This window comes from Odocoileus virginianus, chromosome 12 (assembly GCF_023699985.2).
Source record: "Odocoileus virginianus isolate 20LAN1187 ecotype Illinois chromosome 12, Ovbor_1.2, whole genome shotgun sequence".
NCBI lineage: Eukaryota > Metazoa > Chordata > Mammalia > Artiodactyla > Cervidae > Odocoileus > Odocoileus virginianus.
In genome coordinates this window covers 661,874-687,815 of record NC_069685.1, presented here as the reverse complement: position 1 = coordinate 687,815, position 25,942 = coordinate 661,874, and the positions used below count along the sequence as shown (strand labels likewise).

The following is a 25,942-nucleotide window of genomic DNA, read 5'->3' as shown; positions in this document are numbered from 1 at the left end:
TGAAATGGAGACTCTGGGGTCCTGCCCTTCAAGGAGTGTGATTCAGTGTTGAGAATGAAAACTCATTTTTAACAATAATCTAGATGAGTCAGAGGCAAGTGATCATGAACCATTCTTTGAAAAATCCTTTGGAAATTTTGAGAACTAAACAGTTCCATGGCTATTCCATAGGAGCTGTTCTTAGCAACTATTTATGCTGATTAACTTTACAACTCCAGGTACTAAAAACATCCTTTTAAGTCTCTGCAAGAGACTTCTTCTCAACCAATTATTGAATTAGATCTCCTAATCACCAATTGAATTTTGCCAAGAAATGCACTGGTCATAGCAGCAAACACCCTCTTCCAAATAAACTCTACACATGGACATCACCAGATGGCCAACACCAAAATCAGATTGATTATATTCTTTGTAGCAAAAGAAGAAGATCTATACAGTCAGCAAAACAAGACCAGGAGCTGACTGTGGCTCAGATCATGAACTCCTTATGCCACATTCAGACTTAAATAGGAGAAAGTAGGGAAACCACTAGATCATTCAGTTATGACCTAAATCAAATCCCTTATGATTATACAGTAGAAGTGAGAAATAGATTTGAGGGACTAGATCTGATAGACAGAGTGCCTGATGAACTATGGATTGAGATTTATGACATTGTACAGGAGACAAGGATCAAGACCATCCCCAAGAAAAAGAAATGCAAAAAAGCAAAACGGCTGTCTGAGGAGGCCTCAAAAATAACTGTGAAACAAGGAGAAGTGAAAAGCAAAGGGGAAAAGGAAAGATATACCCATTTGAATGCAGAGTTCCAAAGAATAGCAAGGAGTGATAAGAAAGCCTTCCTCAGTGATCAGGGCAAAGAAATAGAGGGAAACAATAGAATGGGAAAGACTAGAGATATCTTCAAGAAAATTAGAGATACCAAGGGAATATTTCAGGCAAAGATGGGCTCAAAAAGATACAGAAATGGTATGGACCTAAAAAAAAAAACAGAAGATATTAAGAAGAGGTGGCAAGAATACACAGTCAGTTCAGTCGCTCAGTCATGTCTGACTCTTTGTGACCCGATGAATCGCAGCACACCAGGTCTCCCTGTCCATCACAAACTCCCGGAGTTTACTCAAACTTATGCCCATCGTGTTGGTGATGCCATCCAGCCATCTCATCCTTTGTCATCCCCTTCTCCTCCTGCCCCCAACCCCTCCCAGCATCAGGGTCTTTTCCAATGAGTCAACTCTTCATATGAGGTGGCCAAAGTACTGAAGTTTCAGCTTCATCATCAGTCCTTCCAATGAACAGCCAGGACTGATCTCCTTTAGGATGGACTGGTTGGATCTCCTTGCAGTCCAAGGGACTCTCAAGAGTCTTCTCCAACACCACAGTTCAAAAGCATCAATTTTTCGGTGCTCAGCTTTCTTCACAGTCTAACTCTCACATCCATACATGACCACTGAAAAAACTATAGCCTTGACCATACGGACCTTTACTGGCAAAGTGATGTCTCTGCTTTTTAATATGCGATCTAGGTTGGTCATCACTTTCCTTCCAAGGAGTAAGCGTCTTTTAATTTCATGGCTGCAGCCACCATCTGCAGTGATTTTGGAGCCCCAAAAAATAAAGTCTGACACCGTTTCCACTGTCTCCCCATCTATTTCCCATGAGGTGATGGGACCAGATGCCATGATCTGTTTTCTGAATGTTAAGCTTTAAGCTAACTTTTTCACTCTTCTCTTTCACTTTCATCAAGTGACTTTTTAGTTCCTCTTCACCTTCTGCCATAAGGGTGGTGTCATCTGCATATCTAAGGTTATTGATATTTCTCCCAGCCATCTTGATTCCAGCTTATGTTTCTTCCAGCCCAGCATTTCTCATGATGTACACTACATATAAGTTAAATAAGCAGGGTGACAATATACAGCCTTGACATACTCCTTTTCCTATTTGGAACCAGTCTGTTGTTCCATGCCCAGTTCTAACTGTTGCTTCCTGACCTGCATACAGGTTTCTCAAGAGGCAGGTGAGGTGGTCTGGCATTCCCATCTCCTTCAGAATTTTCCACAGTTTATTGTGATCCACACAGTCGAAGGCTTTGGTGTAGTCAATAAAGCAGAAATAGATGTTTTTCTGGAATTCTCTTACTTTTTTGATGATCCAGCGGATGTTGGCAATTTGATCTCTGGTTCCTCTGCCTTTTCTAAAACCAGCTTGAACATCTGGAAGTTCTCGGTTCATGTATTGCTGAAGCCTGGCTTGGAAAATTTTGAGCATTACCTTACTACCGTGTGAGATGAGTGCAAGATAACACAGAACTGTACAAAAAAGATCTTCATGACCAGATAATCACAATGGTGTGATCACTCACCTAGAACCAGATATCCTGGAATGCATAGTCAAGTTGGCCTTAGGAAGCATCACTACGAACAAAGCTAGTGGAGGTGATGGAATTCCAGTTGAGCTATTTCAAGTCCTAAAAGATAATGCTGTTAAAGTGCTGCACTCAATATGCCAGCAAATTTGGAAAACTCAGCAGTGGCCACAGGACTGGAAAAGGTCAGTTTTCAGTCCAATCCCAAAGAATGCTCAAACTACCACACAATTGCACTCATCTCACGTGCTAGCAAAGTAATGCTCAAAATTCTCCAAGCCAGGCTTCAGCAACACATGAACCGTGAACTTCCAGATGCTCAAGCTGGTTTTAGAAAGGGAAGAGGAACCAGAGATCAAATTGCCAACATCCACTGGATCATCGAAAAAGCAAGAGAGTTCCAGAAAACACCTATTTCTGCTTTATTGACTATGACAAAGCCTTTGACTGTGTGGATCACAACAAACTGTGGAAAATTCTGAAAGAGATGGGAATACCAGACCACCTGACCTGCCCCCTGAGAAATCTTTATGCAGGTCAGGAAGCAACAGTTAGAACTGGACATGGAAATACAGACTAGTTCCAAATAGGAAAAGGAGTACGTCAAGGCTATATATTGTCACCCTGCTTATTTAACTTATATGTAGAGTACATCATGATAAATGCTGGGCTGGATGAAGCACAAACTGGAATCAAGATGGCTGGGAGAAATATCAATAACCTTAGATATGCAGATGACACCACCCTTATGGCAGAAAGTGAAGAAGAACTAAAAAGCCTCTTGATGAGAGTGAAAGAGGAGAGTGAAAAAGTTGGCTTAAAGCTCAACATTCAGAAAACAAAGATTATGGCATCTGGTCCCATCACTTCATATGAAATAGATGGGGAAACAGTGGCTGGTTTTATTTTTTTTGAGCTCCAAAATCACTGCAGATGGTGATCTCAGCCATGAAATTAAAAGACACTTGGGGGAGGAGGAGCTAAGATGGTGGAGGAATAGGACGGGGAGACCACTTTCTCCCCCACAAATTCATTGAAAGAACGTTTGAATGCTGAGCAAACTCCACAAAACAACTTATGATCCCTAGCAGAGGATATCAGGCACCCAGAAAAGCAGCCCATTGTCTTCAAAAGGAGGTAGGACAAAATATAAAAGATAAAAAGAGAGACAAAAGAGTTAGGGATGGAGATCCGTCCAGGGAAGGGAGTCTTAATAGAGGAAGTTTCCAAACACCAGGAAACCCTCTCACTGGCGTGTCTGGGGGAAGTTTTTGAATCTCGGAGGGCAACCTAACCAGGAGGAAAAATAAATAAAACACACAGATTACAAGCCTAAAAGCAACTCCCAGCAGAAAAGTACCCCAGACGCCCGCATCCGCCACCAGCAAGTGGGGGCAGAATGGAGAGGAGCGGGCAGCATTGCTTAGGGTAAGGACTGGGCCTGAATGCCCTGAGGGCAATCGGAGGGACCTAACGTGAGACAGCAACTTAAACTGTGGGATAGCAAGAGAGAGAGAGAATTAACCTGCGAAAAGCCCCAACCTAAGGCACAGCTGGCCGTTTGCAGAACAAAGGACAGAGAAGAGCTAGCCAGCTGTGGACCGGCCCATCCCCTGCTGGAGGCAGGAGGTAGGGGGGAGGCGGCTGCCAGGCCAGAAAGGGGCAAACTCGGCCCCAGAGATGGCATCCCCTACCAAACTTCAAACAGGCTTCCAGTTTCTAACCAAAGACTTCTTGAGATTCTGGATGGTTGACATCCGCTGGGGAGGTTGCAGCCAGAGATCAGCTACCCAGAAGAGACACAAGGCGCACTGGACCAGCACGCCCAGAAACCGAGTCTGGAACAGGGAGGGGAGAAGTCGCGCTGCACCTGAAGAGAGTGCGCTCATCAAGCTCCTGGTTCCCTGAGCTGCTCGGACAGGGAAGGCACAAAATGCAGGCCCAACCGAGTCTGCGCCTTTGTGGAGTACCTGAGAACCTGAACCTGAGCAGCTTAGGCCTGGGAAGTGCACACAACTCAGGGCCCGCTCCCTGTAGAGCAGCCTGGAGCCTGAGCAGTGTAGACGGGGAAAGCACACACGCTGCGAGCGGGGGCAAACCCAGTGTGGCCGGAACACTGCGAGCGCTCCCCACACACGCCACTGACATTTGTCTGCAGCGCCCCTCCCTCCCCGCAGCACCAATGAACAAGCGAACCTAAACAAGAGACCACCTCCGCCCACTTGTGTCAGGGCTGAAATTAGACACTGAAGAGACCTGCAAACAGAAGCCAAATAAACAAAGGGAACCGCTTCAGAAGTGACAGGTGCAGTAGATTAAAATCCCTGAAGTTAACACCAACTACACTGGAAGGGGCCTATAGATATTGAGAAGTGTAAGCTGGAACAAAGATCTATCTGAAACTGAACCGAGCACACACTGACCACAACAGCTCCAGAGAAATTCCTAGATATATTTTTACTATTATTTTTTAATTATTTTTTTTCTTTTTTTAAAGTCCTCTATTACTCCTTTATTTTCATTTTTATAACCCACTATAACATTGTAAAAACAAAACAAAACAAAAAAAACAAAAAACAAGACCCTATTTTTTTTAAAGTGAACCTCATATATATTTCTTAAATATTTTGTGTTTTTTGTCTTTTTTAATATTGTATTTTTAAGAGTCTAACCTCTACTCTATATTTCTAATCTTTGTTTTTCAGTATTTTATATCAATTTTGGACATTTAAGAATCCAATCTTCAGTACCCATTTATACTCAGGAGTGTGACTACTGGTTTGATCACTCTCTCCCCCTTTTGACTCTCCTTTTTCTCCCCCAGATCACCTCTATTTCCTCCCTCCTCCTTCTCTTCTCAATCCAATTCTGTGAATCTCTGTGGGTGTTCTGGTCTGCAGAGAACACTTAGGAAACAGAGTACTGCCTAGATCCATCTCTCTCCTCTTGAATCCCCCTTTTTCTCTTCCCGCTCACCTCCATCTCCTTCCTCCCTCTCCTCTTCTTCATGTAACTCTGTGAACCTCTCTGGGTGTCCCTCACTGTAGAGAATCTTTTCACCACTAACCTAGAAGTTTTATTATCAGTGCTGTATGGATGGAGAAGTCTTGAGGCTACTGGAAGAATAAGACTGAAATCCAGAGGCAGGAGGCTTAAGCCCAAAACCTGAAAATACCAGAGAACTCCTGACTACAGGGAACATTAATTAAAAAGAGATTATCCAAAAGCCTCCACACGTACACTGAAACCAACCACCAATCAAGAGCCAATAAGTTCCAGAGCAAGATATACCATGCAAATTCTCCAGCAACACAGGAACATAGCCCTGAGCATGAATATACAGGCTGCCCAAAGTCACACCAAACCCATAGACCCATCTCAAAACTCACTGCTGGACACTCCATTGCACTCCAGAGAGAAGAAATCCAGCTCCACCCACCAGAACACTGACACAAGCTTCCCTAACCAGGAAGCTTGTCAAGCCAATCGTCCAACCCCACCCACTGGGAGAAACCTCCACAATAAAAAGGGACCACAGACTACCAGAATACAGAAAGGCCACCCCAAGCACAGCAATCTAAATAAGATGAAAAGACAGAAATACCCAGCAGGTAAAGAAACATGAGAAATGCCCACCAAGCCAAACAAAAGAGGAGGAGATAGGGAATCTACCTGGAAAATAATTTAGAATAATGATAATAAAAATGATCCAAAATCTTGAAAACAAAATAGAGTTACAGATAAATATTCTGGAGACAAGGATTGAGAAGATGCAAGAAATGTTTAACAAGGACCTAGAAGAAATAAAAAAGAGTCAATTAAAAATGAATAATGCAATTATTGAGATTAAAAACACTCTGGAGGGAACCAAAAGTAGAATAACGGAGGCAGAAGATAGGATGAGTGAAGAAGATAAAATGGTGGAAATACATGAAGCAGAGTGGAAAAAAGAAAAAAGAATCAAAAGAAATGAGGAAAACCTCAGGGACCTCTGGGAAATGTGAAACACCCCAACATTTGAATCATAGGAGTCCCAGAAGAAGAAGACAAAAAGAAAGGCCATGAGAATATACTCGAGGAGATAATAGCTGAAAATTTCCCCCAAATGGGAAAGGAAATAGTCACACAAGTCCAAGAAACCCAGAGAGTCCCAAACAGGATAAACCCAATGCGAAACACCCCAAGACACATATTAATCAAATTAATAAAGATCAAACACAAAGAACAAATATTAAAAGCAGCAAGGGAGAAACAAGAAATAACACACAGGGGATTCCCATAAGGATAACAGCTCATATATCAATAGAAACTCTTTAGGCCAGAAGGGAATGGCAGGACATACTTAAAGTAATGAAAGAGAATAACCTACAACCCAGATTACTGTACCCAACAAGGATCTCATTCAGATATGAAGGAGAATTCAAAAGCTTTACAGACAAGCAAAAGCTGAGAGAATTCAGCACCACCAAACCAGCTCTTCAACAAATGCTAAAGGATCTTCTCTAGACAGAAACACAAGTTATATAAACATGAACCCAAAACAACAAAGTAAATGGCAATGGGACCATACTTATCAATAATTACCTTAAATGTAAATGGGTTGAATGCCCCAACCAAAAGACAAAGACTGGTTAAATGGATACAAAAACAAGACCCCTATATATGCTGTCTACAGGTGACCCACCTCAAAACAAGGGACACAGACAGACTGAGAGTGAAGGGATGGAAAAAAATGTTTCATGCAAATGGAGACCAAAATAAAGGAGTCTCAATACTCATATCAGATCAAATCGGCTTTAGAATAAAGGCAGTGAAAAGAGACAAAGAAGGACACTACATAATGATCAAAGAAACAATCCAAGAAGAAGATATAACAATTATAAGTATATATGCACCCAACATAGGAGCACCGCAATATGTAAGGCAAATGCTAACACGTGTGAAAGGGGAAATTAACAATAACGCAATAATAGTGGGAGATTTTAATACCCCACTCACACATATGGATGGATCAATTAAACAGAAAATTAACAAGGAAACACAAACTTTAAAGGACACAATGAACCAGCTAGACCTAATTGATATCTATAGGACATTTCGCCCCAAAAAAATCAATTTCACTTTTTTCTCAAGTGCACACAGAACCTTCTCCAGAATAAATACATCCTGGGCCATAAATCTAGCCTTGGTAAATTTTTAAAAGCTGAAATCATTCCAGTCATATTTTCTGACCACAATGCAGTGAGATTAGATCTCAATTACAGAAAAAAAAAAAAAAAAGTTAAAAATTCAAACATATGGAGGCTAAATAACACGCTTCTGAATAACAAACAAATCACAGAAGAAATCTAAAAAGAAATCAAAATATGCATAGAAATGAATGAAAATGAAAACAAAACAACCCAAAACCTATGGGACACTGTAAAAGCAATGCTAAGGGGAAGGTTCATAGCAATGCTAAGGGGAAGGTTCATAGCAATACAGGCTTACCTCAAGAAACAAGAAAAAAAGTCGAATAAATAACCTAACTCTACAACTAAAGCCACTAGAGAAGGAAGAAATGAATAACTCCAGGGTTAGTAGAAGGAAAGAAATCTTAAAAATTAGGGCAGGAATAAATGCAAAAGAAACAAAACAGACCATAGCAAAAATCAACAAAGCTAAAAGCTGGTTTTTTGAAAAGATAAATAAAATCGACAAACTGTTAGCCAGACTCATCAAGAAACAAAGGGAGAAGAACCAAACCAACAAAATTAGAAACGAAAATGGAGAGGTCACAACAGATAATGCTGAAATACAAAGAATCATAAGAGACTACTACCAGCAGCTCTATGCCAATAAAATGGGCAACTTGGAAGAAATTGACAAATTCTTAGAAAAGTATAACTTTCCAAAACAGAACCAGGAAGAAATAGATCTTAACAGACCCATCACAAGCACGGAAATAGAAACTGTAATCAGAAATCTTCCAGAAAACAAAAGCCCAGGACCAGACAGCTTCACAGCTGAATTCTACCAAAAGTTTAAAGAAGAGCTAACACCTACCTTAAACTCTTCCAGAAAATGGCAGAAGAAGGCAAACTTCCAAACTCATTCTATGAGGCCACCATCACCCTAATACCAAAACCACACAAGGATGCCACAAAAAAAGAAAACTACAGGCCAATATCACTGATGAATATAGATGCAAAAATCCTTAACAAAATTCTAGCAAGCAGAATACAACAACATATTAACAAAATCATACATCATGACCAAGTGGGCTTTATCCCAGGAATGCAAGAATTCTTTAATATCCCCAAATCAATCAATGCCATATGCCACATTAACAAATTAAAAGATAAAAACCATATGATTATCTCAATAGATGCAGAAAAAGCCTTTGATAAAATTCAACATCCATTTATGATAAAAACTCTCCAGAAAGCAGGCATAGAAGGAACATACCTCAACATAATAAATGCTATATATGACAAACCCACAGCAAACATTATCCTCAATGGTGAAAAATAGAAAGCATTTCCCTTAAAGTTAGGAATAAGACAAGGGTGGCCACTCTCACCACTACTATTCAACATAGTTTTGGAAGTGTTGGCTACAGCAATCAAAGCAGAAAAAGAAATAAAAGGAATCCAGATAGGAAAAAAAGAAGTAAAATCTCATTGTTTGCAGACAACATGATCCTCTACATAGAAAACCCTAAAGACTCTCCCAGAAAATTACTAGAGCTAATCAATGAATACAGTAATGTCACAGGATATAAAATTAATACACAGAAATCCTTTGCATTCCTATACACTAACAATGAGAAAACAGAGAAATTAAGGAAACAATACCATTAATCATTGCAACAAAAAGAATAAAATACTTAGGAGTATATCTACCTAAAGAAAGAAAAGACCTATATGTAGAAAACTATAAAACACTGATGAAAGAAATCAAAGAGGACACAAACAGATGGAGAAATATACCGTGTTCATGGATTGGAAGAATCAATATTGTGAAAATGACTACAGTACCCAAAGCAATCTATAGATTCAATGCAATCCCTATCAAGCTACCAACAGTATTTTTCACAGAACTAGAACAAATAACTTCACAATTTGTATGGAAATACAAAAAACCTCGAATAGCCAAAGCAATCTTGAGAAAGAAGAATGGAACTGGAGGAATCGGCCTGCCTGACTTCAGTCTCTACTACAAAGCCACGGTCATCAAGACAGTATGTTACTGGCACAGAGACAGAAATAAAGATCAATGGAACAAAATAGAAAGCCCAGAGATAAATCCACATACCTATGGACACCTTATCTTCGACAAAGGAGGCAAGACTATACAATGGAAAAAAGACAACCTCTTTAACAAGTGGTGCTGGGAAAACTGGTTAACCACTTGTAAAAGAATGAACCTAGAACACTCTCTAACACCATACACAAAAATAAACTCAAAATGGATTAAAGATCTAAATGTAAGACCAGAAACTATAAAACTTCTAGAGGAGAACATAGGCAAAACACTCTCCGACATAAATCACAGCAAGATCCTCTATGACTCACCTCCCAGAATATTTGAAATAAAAAGAAAAATAAACAAATGGGACCTAATTAAACTTAAAAGCATTTGCACAACCAAGGAAATTATAAGCAAGGTGAAAAGACAGCCTTCAGAATGGGAGAAAATGATAGCAAATGAAGAAACAGACAAAGGACTAATCTCAAAAATATACAAGCAACTCCTGCAGCTCAATTCCAGAAAAATAAATGACCCAGTCAAAAAATGGGCCAAAGATCTAAACAGACATTTCTCCAAAGAAGACATACAGATGGCTAACAAACACATGAAAAGATGCTCAACATTACTCATTATCAGAGAAATGCAAATCAAAACCACAATGAGGTACCATTACACGCCAGTCAGAATGGCTGCTATCCAAGTCTACAAGCAATAAATGCTGGAGAGGGTGTGGAGAAAAGGGAACCCTCTTACACTGCTGGTGGGAATGCAAACTAGTATAGCCACTATGGAGAACAGTGTGGAGATTCCTTTAACAACTGGAAATAGAACTGTCATATGACCCAGCAATCCCACTCCTGGGCATACACACTGAGGAAACTAGATCTGAAAGAGACACGTGCACCCCAGTGTTCATCACAGCACTGTTTATAACAGCCAGGACATGGAAGCAATCTAGATGCCCATCAGCAGACGAATGGATAAGGAAGCTGTGGTACATATACACAATGGAATATTACTCAGTCATTAAAAAGAATACATTCGAATCAGTTCTAATGAGACAGATGAAACTAGAGCCCATTATACAGAGTGAAGTAAGTCAGAAAGATAAAGACCAATAGAGTATATTAAGGCATATATATGGAATTTAGAAAGATGGTAACTATAAAGCTATATGCAAAACAGAAAAAGAGACACAAACGTATAGAACAGACTTTTGGACTCTATGGGAGAAGGTGAGAATAGCATTGAACCATATATATTATCAAGTGTGAAACAGATCTCCAGTCCAGGTTGGATGCATGAGCCAGGTCCTCAGGGCTGGTACACTGGGATGACCCAGGGGGATGGGATGGGGATGGGGTTGGTAGGGGCATTCAGGATGGGGAACACAAGTAAATCCATGGCTGATTCATGTCAATGTATGGCAAAAACCAGTACAATATTTTAAAGTAATTAGCCTCCAACCAATGAAAATAAATGAAAAAGAAAAAAAAAAAAAGAAAGAAATAAGATGGATTGATGAAGAGAGAGAGATAAGAAAGAGAGAGGAGTTAGATAAGTATGTGACCAGGGATATACAGTTAGATATTAATTACAAATCCAGTGGAGAGAGGAATGTTCATTATACATTCATTTCCATTTTTGCTATATGTTTGAAATCTTCTGTAATAAAGGGTTGGAATAAAAAAAATAAAAAAAAAATAAAAGATGCTTTCTCCTTGGAAGGAAAGTTATGACCATCCTAGACAGCATATTAAAAAGCAGAGATATTACTTTGCCAACAAATGTCTGTCTAGTCAAGGCTATGGTTTTTCCATTGGTCATGTATGGATGTGATAGTTGGATTACAAAGAAAGCTGAGTGCTGAAGAATTGATACTTTTGAACTATGGTGTTGGAGAAGACTCTTGAGAGTCTCTTGGACTGCAAGTAGATCCAATCAGTCCATCCTAAAGGAAATCAGTCCTGAGTGTTCATTGGAAGGACTGATGCTGAAGCTGAAACTCCAATACTTTGGCCACCTCCTGCGAAGAACTGACTCATTTGAAAAGACCCTGATGCTGGGAGGGATTGATGGCAGGAGGAGAAGGGGACGACAGAGGATGAGATGGTTGGATGGCATCACTGACTAAATGGACATGACTTTGGGTAGACCTCAGGAGTTGGTGATGGACAGGCAGACCTGGTGTGCTGTAGTCCAAGGAATCACAGAGTCGGACATGACTGAGTGACTGAACTGAATCACCTATTTTCATCTGTTATAAAACTAGTCAATGATTAGATTTTAGGCGCAGGTGTTCAATTATTAATCACCACCATAATGTTCTACTGTCAAGAAACAATTTCAACACAAAAGTTCTGGCAGCCTTCACTGATATTCCACCAGCCTTTGATTCCCTAATCTGGAGTGTCCTTTGAGGCAAGCTGGTGTGGGTTCACTGCAAATACCAATCTTACTGCTTCCATACATTCTGTACAATAATAGTGATGTTACACCAGGATGGGTCACAGAGATCTATAGACAGATCAAATTTTCATTTCACGTGGCATAAAACAGGACTGTATAAAACATCTGATCCCTCTTCTTTTCCGCTGATTCTTACATAAACTGATACAGCTTTTAGGTTAATTAATGCACCTGCCACCATAAATATGACAGTCATTCTAGTCTTTCTGATGGCACACATTTGGGTTTTGTTTTATAGTGCATTTTTTCTCAAGAACTAAGATAGGACTTACTTGGTAGCCTAATGGTTAAGAATCCACCTGCCAATGCAGGGAACATGGATTCAATCCCTGGCCCAGGAAGATTCCACATGCCATACCATGCGCCCAACGACTGAGCCTGGGCACCACAACCACTAAGCCTGTGCTCTAGAGCCTGTGAGCCACAACTACTGAGCTTGCACACTCTAGAACCCATGCTCTGAGACCAGAGAAGACACCACAATAAGAAGTCTGCACACCACAACTAGTGAGTAGCTCCCACTCACTGCAACTAGAATAAGTTCATGTGCAGCAATGAAGATTCAGCACCGTCAAAAATAAATAAATTAGAACTAAGAACTTACATAGCAGCTGAACTTTTTCTTTTAATTGTTGATGGGGTAAAAATTTTACTGACATCAACTGTAGGGAATCCTAGAGCATAGCTCCTAAAAGCCTTTTCTGAACTGGCAGCACTGGGTTAAGCACCCTTCTGTGTACTGCTACTGCTCTTTATTTTAGCATTTATCATCCTCTCTTGTAGTTAGGTATTGATATCTGAACTTAAGACTAAATGCACTCTCCACAGAGCCTTACAGGTTGCCTAGGACAAAAAAGTAGCTTAATAAATTTTTGCTGTAAAAATAAATAAATAAGAAGCATTGAATTAAGCAAGCATTCTTTGATATCTAAGGAAAGAACACACGAAATAGCCCCATCTTACTTACTCAGCCTACAACTTTACTTTTTAATTTTGCTCTTCAAATATCCATCCAAATATAGCTCTCCTAAAATGACATTCTACAAGGGTGCCCACTAAGGTTTTTCCAGAATCAACATAGCTAATTATCTTTAGCTTTGTTGTTGGAAAATATCTTTTTGTGTTAACATGTACTTTTATGTTAATTCCACTGACTGATAAAAATCCTGTATAATGGATGTTTTTTAATCACTGTCTGTCATCACTGTATCTATTCCATGATAATACCTTTTAGTAAGGTATATGGATACTTGTGGAGAAGGCAATGGCAACCCACTCCAGTTCTCTTGCCTGGAAAATCCCATGGACAGAGAAGCCTGGTAGGCTGCAGTCCATGGGGTCGCTAGGAGTCGGACATGACTGAGCAACTTCACTTTCACTTTTCACTTTCATGCATTGGAGAAGGAAATGGGAGCCCACTCCAGTGTTCTTGCCTGGAGAATCCCAGGGACGGGGGAGCCTGGTGGGCTGCCATCTATGGGGTCGCACAGAGTCAGACATGACTAAAGCGACTTAGCAGCAGCAGCATGGATACTTGACAAGTGTAAAAGAATTCTTAAGCTGATTTCACATTTTTAATGCATCGGGTTCACGTGTATATGTTTCTATGTACTTGTGGGTGTGAGCTAAGTCACTTCAGTGGTGTCCTATTCTTTACAACCCTATGGACTGTAGCTCACCAGGCTCCTCTGTCCTTGGACTTTCCCAGGGGTTTCCATTCCCTTCTCCAGAGGATCTTCCTGACCCAGGGATCAAACTTGCGTCTCTTATGTCTTCTCTATTGGCAAGCAGGTTCTTTACCACTGATGCCACCTGGGAAACCTTTTATATGTACATGTATGTACAAATAGCTACTTATCTATATAATAGCATTTGTTTATAACAAATTAGTTTAAAAATCAGACTATACTACCTGCCAGTATATGAAACTAATATCACTCTCCCTGAGTTTGGATGTAAATGGCCACAAACAGGACGGAAAGTGAAATTGTCACGGCACTGCAAACCAAGAACAGAGTCCTTAGGTCTTTCCCAACAGTACTGCCCCTGGTGTCAGTCTCTACCTAGTACAGAGGGGTGGGGCTAACAGGGAACTGGCCTGGATCAAGTCTGAACAGGTAGGTATTTTATTCTGACACATGGTGAGATTCTCCAAAATTCTGTACAGTGACTCTCTGCTAAAGATCTAAATTTATGTTATGAGAGGCAATACAGCATGGTGATTCTGGAACAAGAGAGTCTGGATTCTGGCAGAATAACTTCAGGCAAGTTGTTTAACTTCTCTGGGCCTCTGATTTCTTATTTTTAATTCATGGATGATAATGGTGGTGGAATTAAAGAAGGTGATGTTGATGATGATATAACTTTCCTCATGGGGTTGTGAGAATTAAATTAATTGATTACTACATGTAAGGCATTTAGAATAATGCCTGGGAAAGAGTTAATGCCCAGTAACCGTAACTTACCCATCATTGCCATTACCTCATCTCCAGTTGAGTCTGGGCTGAGACGAGTGAGGCATAAGGAGACTTTCACTCCTAGGTGCTGATCCTACACCTGCATAACCCTGGGAGTGAATGGCTCATTAAATTTTGCATCCTGGGTGCCTCATTTACTTCATTCTAGTTTTGGTCCTGCCTGGAATGTCTGACAAACCCAAGGTGGTCAGGGTAGAGGAGGATCCTAGGATTGCCCTTGATTAATGCAATATGAAAGAAATAGGGTGTCACCCTACCTTTCTATAACTCCAGTGTAATCAGTTTGCAGCAAACATTCATGAACTAAAAACCAATTACAAATGAAAGACCATTTGAATAATGACTGATGCATTTTCCAAATGCATCATTCTCACTCTAGGTCAGGTGGATTCATATAGTCTGTGATCCTCTTAGGGGACTACTGTGCACCAGGTTACTATTGTGCACTTAGATCTCCCATTTTATGCTGGAGACTGGGTTTACCTGCTGAATGTAGCTAATGAGGGAGTTTTTGTTATCTTCCCAGTAGTTCTTCAAAGTCTCTTCAGGTGGAAACTTTTCACAGCTAAGCTCCACAGTGATCTCAAAGCAGTTGCTGCTGAGGTAATTGAAATCTTGCATTCCTGCCAAAACACCAAATGAAAAGTTAAAATATGCATGTGGCGACTAGAACCCACACCGACTGTTCTGCTAAGAGCCAGGTAAAAACTGTACCAATCCATGCATCTTGAGGAGACTGTGGGAAATTGCAAATGAAATCACTTACTATATGGGAAGGAACAACATACTTGGGGGATAGTTACCACTTCACAAGCACAGATTCTCTCAGGTTCTAAAGCAGTCATTTAGTGTAATGCACTACTGTTGTATAGTGCTAAAGCAAGTATCAGTCACATCCCACAGTGCTGGAATCAACTTCAAAGACAACAGGAGAGTGACATCATCAAAATGGTGAAGCAGGAATTTTCTACTGTCTTCCCTCCCCTCCAAAAACACAAATTTTAACAATTACCCATGAATAGAATGTGTTTGTGGAAGTTCAGGAATCTAATGGAAAAGTTAAAGCACACCACTAGAGAAAAAATTCAAGATTGGACATGTTGAAGGGAGGAAGAGGAACAATTTCATTTCACCTGTATCACTTCCTTCCCTAAGGTGGCATAACTTAGTGCCAAAGAGACCTAATTAGTAATATGAAAACATACAAAAACATACAACACATTGATAAAGGTAAGTATATAGTCAGATTCAGAATATTCTAGTACTGTAATATGAAAGTGTATTATTCACTTAACTCTACTATAAAGTTTTTAAAATATTAAAAATAGGTATAGCTACAACAATCTGTTCATAGATACACAAAATGGAAAGATGTAAATTGTGACATCAAAACATAAAATGTAGGGTAAAGTTTTTGCTTGCACTCAAAGTTAAGTTGTTGACAGCCTAAAACGGACTATTACACTATAAGATGTTTTATGTAAGTCACATGGTAACCATAAAGCAAAAACCTATTCAAAAACAGTAAAGAGAAAAGAATCAAAGCATACCATGGTAGAAAATCATCAATTCACAAAGAAAGAGAGCAAGAGAGGAAGAAAGGAACAGTAACTTAAAACGGAAAACAACAATATGGAAAGGCCTTACCTGCCAATAATTATTTTAAATGTAAACAGATTAAATTCTTTAATCAAAAGGCATAGAGTAGTTGAATAGATTTAAAAAATAAGACCCAACAATGTGGTGCCTACAAGAAACTCATTTCGGGTTTAAGAACACACATAAGCTCAAAGTGAAGGGATGACAAAAGATATTCAGTGCTTATGAAAGCCAAAAGAGAGAAGAGGTAGCAGTACTTTTCTCAAAAAAAAAAAAATACAGTTTAAGTAAAAACCTGTAATAAGAGACAAATATAATTATATTTTGATAAAGGGATCAACTCATCAAAGGATGATACACTATCAAAAATACATAAACACTCAACATTGGAGTATCTAAATATATTAAGCATATATTAAATATATCTAAATATATACTAATAGGCCTGAAGAGAGGAATGACTACAGTACTATAGTAGTAGGGGACTTCAGTATCCTACTTCCAATAATGGATAACTAGATCACCCATACAGTCTCAGCAAGGAAACACTGGCCTGAACTATACTTTATATTATATGAACCTAACAGCCATACAGAACAAGCCATCCAACAGTTGCAGAATAAACATTCTTCTCAAGCACACATGGAACATTCTCTAGGATAGATCATATCATAGGTTACAAAACAAATCTCAGCAGACTAGAGTAGGCTGAAATCATGCCACCTACATTTTCCAACCACAATGGTACAGAACTAGAAATCATAACAAGACAAAAACTAGAAAACTGACAAACATGTAGAAAAGTAAACAACATGCTCTTGAACAAGTCAAAGGGAAACCAAAATATCTTGAACAGATGAAAACAGTAACACAACCTACCAAAACGTATGAGATGAAGCAAAAGCAATCCTAAGAAAGAAGCTCATTATGATAATGCCTACATTTAAAAGAAAAAAAGATATGGAATTTAGAAAGATGGTAACGATAACCCTATATGCAAAACAGAAACAGAGACACAGATGTATAGAACAGAGTTTTGGACTCTGTGGGAGAAGGCGAGGGTGGGATGTTTCAAGAGAACAGCCTCGAAACATGTATATTATCTAGGGTGAAACAGATCACCAGCCCAGGTTGGATGCATGAGACAAGTGCTCAGACCTGGTGCACTGGGAAGACCCAGAGGGATCGGGCGGAGAGGGAGGTGGGAGGGGGGATCGGGTTGGGGAACACATGTAAATCCACGGCTGATTCATGTCAATGTATGACAAAAAAACACTACAATATTGTAAAGTAATTAGCCTCCAACTAATAAAAAATAAAGAAGAGCTTCAAAAAAAAAGAAAAAAGAAATATGTAAAATAAACTCTTTAATCTTATACTGCAAAAAACTAGAAAATGAACAAATCAAGCACAAAGCTGCAGAAAGATGAGAATAATAAGGATCAAAGCAGAAATAAATGAAATAGAGGCAGGGAAAACAATAGAAAGGATAAATCTAAGGGCTGTTTTTTTTTATTTTTTTCTTATGGTTTTATTTATTTTTTAATTAATTTATTTTCATTGGAGAAGAATTACTTTACAATATTGTGATATTTTTTGCCACACATCAACATGAATCAGCCATGGGTACACATGGCTGGTTTCTGAAAAGATAGAATAGACAAAGCTTTAGTTAGTTAGACTTACCAAGAATAAAAGAAAGGGGAGAAATTTCAACTAATACCATAGAAATGCAAAAGATCATAAAAGACTGTGAACAATTATAGCCAAAAACTGGACAACCTGGAAGAAATGGATACATTCCAAGAAACATACAACTTACCAAGACTGAACCAGGAAGAAACAGAAAAAAAAAAAAAATCAATTACTAGTAGGGAAATTGAATCAGTAATCAAAAACTTTCCAAAAAGAAAAGCCAAGAATCAGAAGGTTTCACTGGTGAATTCTACCAAACATTTAAAGAATTAACACCAATTCTCATCAAAATCTTCCAAAAAACTGAAGAGAAGGGAACACTCTCAAACTTTATTTTTTACAAGTCCAGCATAATGCTGATTCCAAAGCCAGATAAGGATACTACAGAAAAAGAAGTTACAGGCTAATTATCATGATGAATAAAGATGCAAAAATTCTCAACAAAAAATTAGCAACCTGAATTCAACAGCACATAAAAAACATCATACACCGTGATTGAGTGAAATTGATCCCTAGGATGCAAGGATGGTTCAACAAAGACAAATCAACAAATATAATATACTGCATTAATAGAATGAAAGATAAAAATTAAATGATCATCTCAAAATATGAAGGAAAATCACCTGAAAAAATTCAGCATGTTTTCATGATAAAAACTCTCAACAGGTTGGGTAGAAAAGGAACATACCTTAACATAATAAAGTCCATATATGACAATTCCACAACTATCATTATACTCAATGTTGAAAGATTTAAAGCTCCTCCTCTAAGATCAAAAACAAGACAAGGAAGCCTACTCTCACCATTCCTATTCAATATAGTGTTAGAAGTCTTGGCCAAAGAAATGAGGCAAGAATAATAAATAAAAGACACACATGTTAGAAAGGAAGAAGTAAATTTATCTCTGTCTGTAATGATATGACCTTATCTATAGAAAACCCTAGAGACTACCAAGCACACACACACACACACACACACACACACACACACACACAAAACTATTGGGACTAATAAAATAATTCATTAAAGTTGCAGGATACCAAATCAACACACAAAAACCAGTTACCTTTCTATCTGCTAACAAAAAACTACCCAACAAACATATAAAGAAACCAATCTCACCTATAATAGCAACAAAAACAATAAAATACTAAGGAACAAATTTAACCAAGGAGATGAAAGAGCTGAACAAAGAAAATTATAAGACAGTGATAAAAGAAATGAAAGAAGGTACAATGATAATGGAAAGATATCCCATGTTCATAAATTTAATACTGTTAAAATATCCATAGCACTCAAAGCTATCTATAGACTAAATACAATCCCTGTCAAAGTACCAATAACATTTTTTTGCAAAGCTAGGGGAAAAATCTTAAGATGCATATAGAAACAGAAAAGACAATGATAGCCAAAACAATCTTGAAAAAAAGAACAAAGAAAAAATAAGCACTTCCTTATTTCAAGTGAAAAGGGAAAGTGCTAGTATTCAGTCATGTCCAACTCTGCAACCCCATGGACTGTAGCCAACCAGGTTCCTCTGTCCATGGAATTCTCCAGGCAAGAATACTGGAGTGGGTAGCCATTTCCTTCTCCAGGGGATCTTCCCAACCCAGTGATCAAACCCAGGTCACCTGCATTGCAAACCATACTACCAAACTATAATAATCAAGAATTTGGTATCAGCATAAAAACAGATACATATCACTGAACAAAATCAAGAGTGAGCCCAGAAATAAACCCTGATATATACAGTCAACTAATATTTTACAACAGACCCAAGAATGCTCAATGGAAATAAGATAGTCTCTTTAATAAAAAGTTTTGGGAAAACTGGATACATACCCGTAAAAGCATCAAATGGGACTTTTATCTTACACTAACACAAAAATGAATTTAAAATGGATTAAAGGATTAAATTCAAGACTTTGAACTGTAAAGCTCCTAGAAGAAAACAGAGAAAAAAGCTCCCAACATCAGTCTTATTAACTAAATTTGGGGGCTATGACTCCAAAAGTATAGATTAGTGCAAAAGTGTTTGTGGCTTTGTATTGTTGAAATTTGTCATTTGATACTGGAATATATTCTTAAATAAATGTGATTATTTTATACATCATTTTACTGCACAACATCTAGCTTTATGTTTTTTGCTAATGACTTATTACTTGGTATTTATTTTATATTTATTTTAGACTATAGAAGTGATGATATACATAAAGCAAATTTGAGTGATCATCTGATTTGAGTTCAAAATGAGTCATAAAGCAGTGGAGACAACTTGCAACAACACTGCATTTGGCCCAGGAACTGCTAATGAACATACAATGCAGCAGTGGTTCAAGAAGTTTGGCAATGGAGACAAGAGCCTTGAAGATGAGGAGCACAGTGGCTGGCCTTTGGAAGTTGACAATGACCAACTAAGAAGATCATCAACACTGACCCTCTTACAACTACATGAGAAGTTGATAAAGACTCAACATCAATCATTCTATAATCATGAGGCATTTGAAGCAAACTGAAAGGTGAAAAAGCTCAATAAGTGAGCTAATTGAAAATTTAAAAAAATCATTTTATAAGCGTCATCTTCTTTTATTCTACATAACAACAATGAACCATTTCTCAATCAGACTGTGATGTGCAAAAAAAAAAGTGGATTTTACACAATAACTGGCAATAACCAGCTTAGTGGTTGGACCAAGAAGAAGCTCCAAAGCACTTCCTAAAGTCAAACTTGCATCAAAAAAAGATCATGGTCACTGTTTAGTGGTCTGCTGTCATCTGATTCACCACAGCTTTCTGAATCCTGGCAAAACCATTACATCCAAGAAGTATGCTCAGCAAATCAATGAGATGCACCAAAAACTGCAATGCCTGCAGCTGGCATTGGTCAATGGAAAGGGCCAAATTCTTCTGTATGACAACACCCAACTACACATCACACAACAAATTCTTCAAAAGTTGAATGAATTGGGCTATGAAGTTTGGCCTCATCCACCATATTCATCTGACATCTTGCCAACCATCTACCACTTCTTCAAGCATCTTGAAAGAGTTAACTTCGGCAGGCTGATAGGAAGTCCAGGGCCCTTTAAGGAGAAGGTGGACATTCTCACTCACGCTTTCCTTAAGCCTTGTGCAACAGTGTATCTTGCCCAAGAAAACTGGCTTTTCTTTAGATATGGAGCTAATGAATATACAGCAGCCATATATTCTACTCAGGAAAATGCTTTTCTTAGACCCCATTAGGCTTTACTTAGGCTCTATGTTAATTATTATAATTGTAACAAAGCTTGTCTGGGAAATTGTTTCTCAGCAACAATATATCTCACCCAGAAATATGTTGCCAGGAACTTATTCCTTCTGGCTAATCTTGTACTGAAGTTATCTCAGGATGCATGCCTTGGGAGAGGGCCTGGTAGAACTTTTACAACCTTGAGGTATTCTTTTTATCTATTCTTAGCAGCCAGTTGAAAAGTATATAATGCTCTGCTTAAACTAGTGAGCTGGGTACTCTTTCTACCCCTTTCTGATGTCAGAAGCTTCTATGTCAGAAGCTTTCTCTGTCCTATCACTATATATATTTTGCTGCACAAAGCTCTGAGTGACTGAGACTGTGTTGGTCCCAGAGTTAAATGTTCTCCTTCAGAGACCACAAACTTGGCACCAAACACCATAAGCTATCAATCTCAATAACATTTTACAAAGAAAATGCTTCCACAACCAGCAAGAGGCAGAAAAAGCTTTCCTAGAGTTCACTGAATCCCAAAGCATGGATTTTTATGTTATAGGAATAAACAAACATTTCTTGTTGGCAAAAAGGTGTTGATTGTAATGGTTCCTATTTTGATTAATAAACATGTATTTGAGCCTAATTATAATAATGTAAAATTCATAGTCTGAAACCACAATTTTGTTTACACCAACTTAATACAAGTAGCAAAAGCAAAAATTAATAAGTGGGACTGCATCAAACTGAAAGCTTCTGCACAGCAAAAGATACAGTCAACAAAATGGAAAGGCAATTTAAGGAATGAGAGAAAGTATTTCCAAATCATATATTGGATAAGGAGCTAATATCCAAAAAAAGTAAGGGACTCATACAACTCAAAATAAATTAAAAAAAAAAAAAACTTGATTATTATTTAATGGGCAAAAGATCTGAATAGACATTTTTCCAAAGACACACAGATGGCCTACAGGCACATGAAAAGATGTTCAACATCGTTAGTCATCAGAGAAATGCAAATGAAAACCACAATGAGATATCACCTCACACCTGTCAAAATGACTATATTCAAAAAGAATACAAATAACATCAGTTGACAAGAATGCAAAGAAGAACCCCTGAACACTGTTGTAGGAAATGCAAATTGGTGCAGATACTACAGAAAACAGTATGAAGCTTTCTGAACAAACTAAGAATAGAAATACCATATAGCCCGACATACATCCAAAAAGAGACAAAAACAGTAATTCAAAAATATACATACACCCCAACATTCAAGTAGCATTATTTACACTTGACAGAATATGAAAACAACCTAAGTATCCATCAACAGATGAGTGGATGAAGATGTGGTATATACACACAAGGGAACACTCAGTTCAGTTCAGTTCAGTTCAGTCGCTCAGTCGTGTCCGATTCTTTGCTACCCCATGAATCGCAGCACACCAGATCTCCCTGTCCATCACAAACTCCCGGAGTTTACTCAAACTCATGCCCATTGAGCTGGTGATGCCATCAGCCATCTCATCCTCTGTCATCCCCTTCTCCTCCTGCCCCCAATCCCTCCCAGCATCAGGGTCTTTTCCAATGAGTCAGCTCTTCACATGAGGTGGCCAAAGTATTGGAATTTCAGCTTCAGCATCAGTCCTTCCAATGAACACCCAGGACTGATCTCCTTCAGGATGGACTGGTTTGATCTCCTTGCAGTCCAAGGAACTCTCAAGAGTCTTCTCCAACACCACAGTTCAAAAGCATCAATTTTTTGGTGCTCAGTTTTCTTCAAAGTCCAACTCTCACATCCATACATGACCACTGGAAAAACCATAGCCTTGACCAGATGGACCTTTGTTGGCAAAGTAATGTCTCTGCTTTTTAATATGCTGTCTAGGTTTGTCATAACTTTCCTTCCAAGGAGTAAGCATCTTTTAATTTCATGGCTGCAGTCACCCTCTGCAGTGATTTTGGAGCCCAAAAAAACAAAGTCTGACCCTGTTTCCACTGTCTCCCCATCTATTTCCCATGAGGTGATGGGGCCAGATGCCATGATCTTAGTTTTCTGAATGTTAAGCTTTAAGCCAACTTTTTCACTCTCCTCTTTCACTTTCATCAAGAGGCTTTTCAGTTTCTCTTCACTGTCTGCCATAAGGGTGTTGTCATCTGCATATCTGAGGTTATTGATATTTCTCCTGGCAATCTTGATTCCAGATTGTGCTTCCTCCAGCCCAGTGTTTCTCATGATGTACTCTGCATATAAGTTAAATAAGCAGGGTGACAATATATAGCCTTGGCGTACTCCTTTTCCTATTTGGAACCAGTCTGTTGTTCCATGTCCAGTTCTAACTGTTGCTTCCTGACCTGCATACAGGTTTCTCAAGAGGCAGGTCAGGTGGTCTGGTATTCCTATCTTTTTCAGAATTTTCCACAGTTTATTGTGATCCACACAGTCGAAGGCTTTGGCATAGTCAATAAAGTAGAAATAGATGTTTTTCTGGAACTCTCTTGCTTTTTTGATGATCCAGTGGATATTGGCAATTTGATCTCTGGTTCCTCTGCCTTTTCTAAAACCAGCTTGAACATCTGGAAGTTCTCAGTTTATGTATTGCTGAAGCCTGGCTTGAGAATTTTGAGCATTATTTTACTAGCATGTGAGATGAATGAAATTGTGTGGTAGTTTGAGCATTCTTTGGGATTGCCTTTCTTAGGGATTGGAATGAAAACTGACATTCTCCAGTCCTGTGGCCACTGCTGAGTTTTCCAAATTTTCTGGCATATTCAGTGCAGCACTTTCACAGCATCATCTTTCAGGATTTGAAATAGCTCAACTGGAATTCCATCACATCCACTAACTACTCAGCCATAAAAAATAATGAAATTTTGCCATTTGCAACATGAATGGACTTGGAGGGTATTATGCCTAGTGAAATAAGTCATACAGAGAAAGAAATACTGTATATCCCTTACACACAGATCTAAAAAATAAAGCAGTGAATATAACAACAACAAGGGGAAAAAAAAAAAACAGATTCACAGATATAGAGAACTAACTAGTGGTTACCAGTGGGAAGAGCAAGGAGGGGAGGGGAAAGATAGGGGTAGAAGATTAAGAGATACAAATTATTACATATAAAATAAATAAGCTACAAGGATATATTTATATAGCATAGGGATGATAGCCAATATTTTATATGGCAACCCACTCCAATATCCCTGCCAAATCATATGGATAGAGGAGCCTGGCGGGCTACAGCTCATGGTGTCACACAGAGTCAGACGTGACTGAGCAACTGAGAACAAAGAAATTGAGTACAACCTTTAAAAATTCTGAATCACTATGTTGTACACCTGTAACTTACATAATATTGTACATCAACTATCTCAGTTTTAAATAAAACAAGTTAAACATATATCAGAAAGAAAAATATCTGAAAGAATATATTTATCAAGGCATAATTCAACAACAACAACAACAAAATCTTATTAAACAAACTAAGTCCTATAATTAGCCACTACTGCTACTGTCCTAATTCTCTTTTCACTTTCCTTTTCAGGTGGGCCACAGAAAATTGTTCTTAGGCAGAGGAAAAAAACAGTATCTTTACATTTCACTCTTTATCCTTGGTAGAGGTGATATTACACAAATGTGAATGATCCAGGTAGCCAGAAAAATAAGAGTTCTTCAAAGTTCATACTCGAACAGAGAGCTGTAAGAGCTGCCTTGATATCTAGAAATGCTTCCTCCAGCTGTGCTGAGGTGGGTTTTTCCATTTCCAGACTCAATAAAATGTGTAGAGCTTCCTGAACTGATAATAGTACTTACTGAAGTAATGAATAAACATCCCATATGAAGTGGAACTTATTAAGTAAAAACAAAAGGTATGTGAACCAAGATATGCTAAAGGCCAAAGCCAGCCCTCTAAAATATACATTTACCTATGTCAAAGCATGACTCACATATAATCATGATGGTATCTTGTTCCCTAAGGCCAGAATTTGAAAACTAGGGTAATTAACAGTGTTCAATTTGTATTTTCCCAGTGGATATCTTCAGTTCCTCTCCTATGTCTCTTCTACATCTCAAACTCATGTCCATTGAGTCGGTGATGCCATCCAACCATCCCATCTTCTGTCGTCCCCTTCTCCTCCTGCCTTCAATCTTTCCCAGCATCAGGGTCTTTTCCAGTGAGCCGGTTTTTCTCATCACGTTGCCAGAGTATTGGAATCTCAGCTTCAGCATCAGTCTTTCTAATAAGTATGCAGGACTGATTGCCATTAGGGTTGACTGATTGGATCTCCTTGCAATCCAAGAGACTCTCAAGTCTTCTCTCATACCACAGTTCAAAAGCTAAATATAAACGGTAGTTATTTTTTTAAAGCCACTACTCACATGAAGAGTGAAAGGGAAACTCACCTCCAGGCACGCTGTACCATGCAGCACCATTGGTCGTTCCTTCTACAAAGCTGCTGTCGTCATCATTCTTGCGACATGGGGGCCGATCTGGGTCCGACATCGGGGGGTTGAAGGATGAGTACGCCCGAGCTAAGCTTTGGAAGATGTCGTCATCTGGGCAGGAGCTGTATTCGTGAGCACTGCCTGGAAAATAAAGCCACAACACTAAAGAAACCGACACAAAGCAGCACTGCATGTTTCCTGAAGATGGACTTAGTGTTGATCTCCTACTGATGCATTTTTAGCTCATCACTATGGGAAAGGAGTGAAGGCTTAAGTTCTCAACAATAACACTTAGTTTTCTTTCAGGTTTTATAAGGTCCACTCCCGATACCACAAAGTAGAAATTGAGTAGAATGTACATTCTCCTAATGAATGGAAAGCTTCACAAGAAAAGGTGACAAGCACATAGTAAATTGGACTTGGGAAGACAG

The 25,942-nt window shown here is 38.7% G+C and overlaps 1 protein-coding gene across 1 annotated transcript in view; it reads right to left on the bottom strand.

Moving 5' to 3' along the window:
* CPE (carboxypeptidase E) overlaps positions 1–25,942 on the bottom strand; it is a 152,450-nt gene that overhangs the window by 19,479 nt on the left and 107,029 nt on the right. Inside the window, exons 5-6 of the mRNA XM_070474694.1 lie at positions 25,470–25,652; positions 15,028–15,167 (exon numbers count right to left, since the gene is read on the bottom strand). Coding sequence (XP_070330795.1) covers positions 15,028–15,167; positions 25,470–25,652 — 323 coding nt within the window. The remainder of the gene's footprint in view (positions 1–15,027; positions 15,168–25,469; positions 25,653–25,942) is intronic.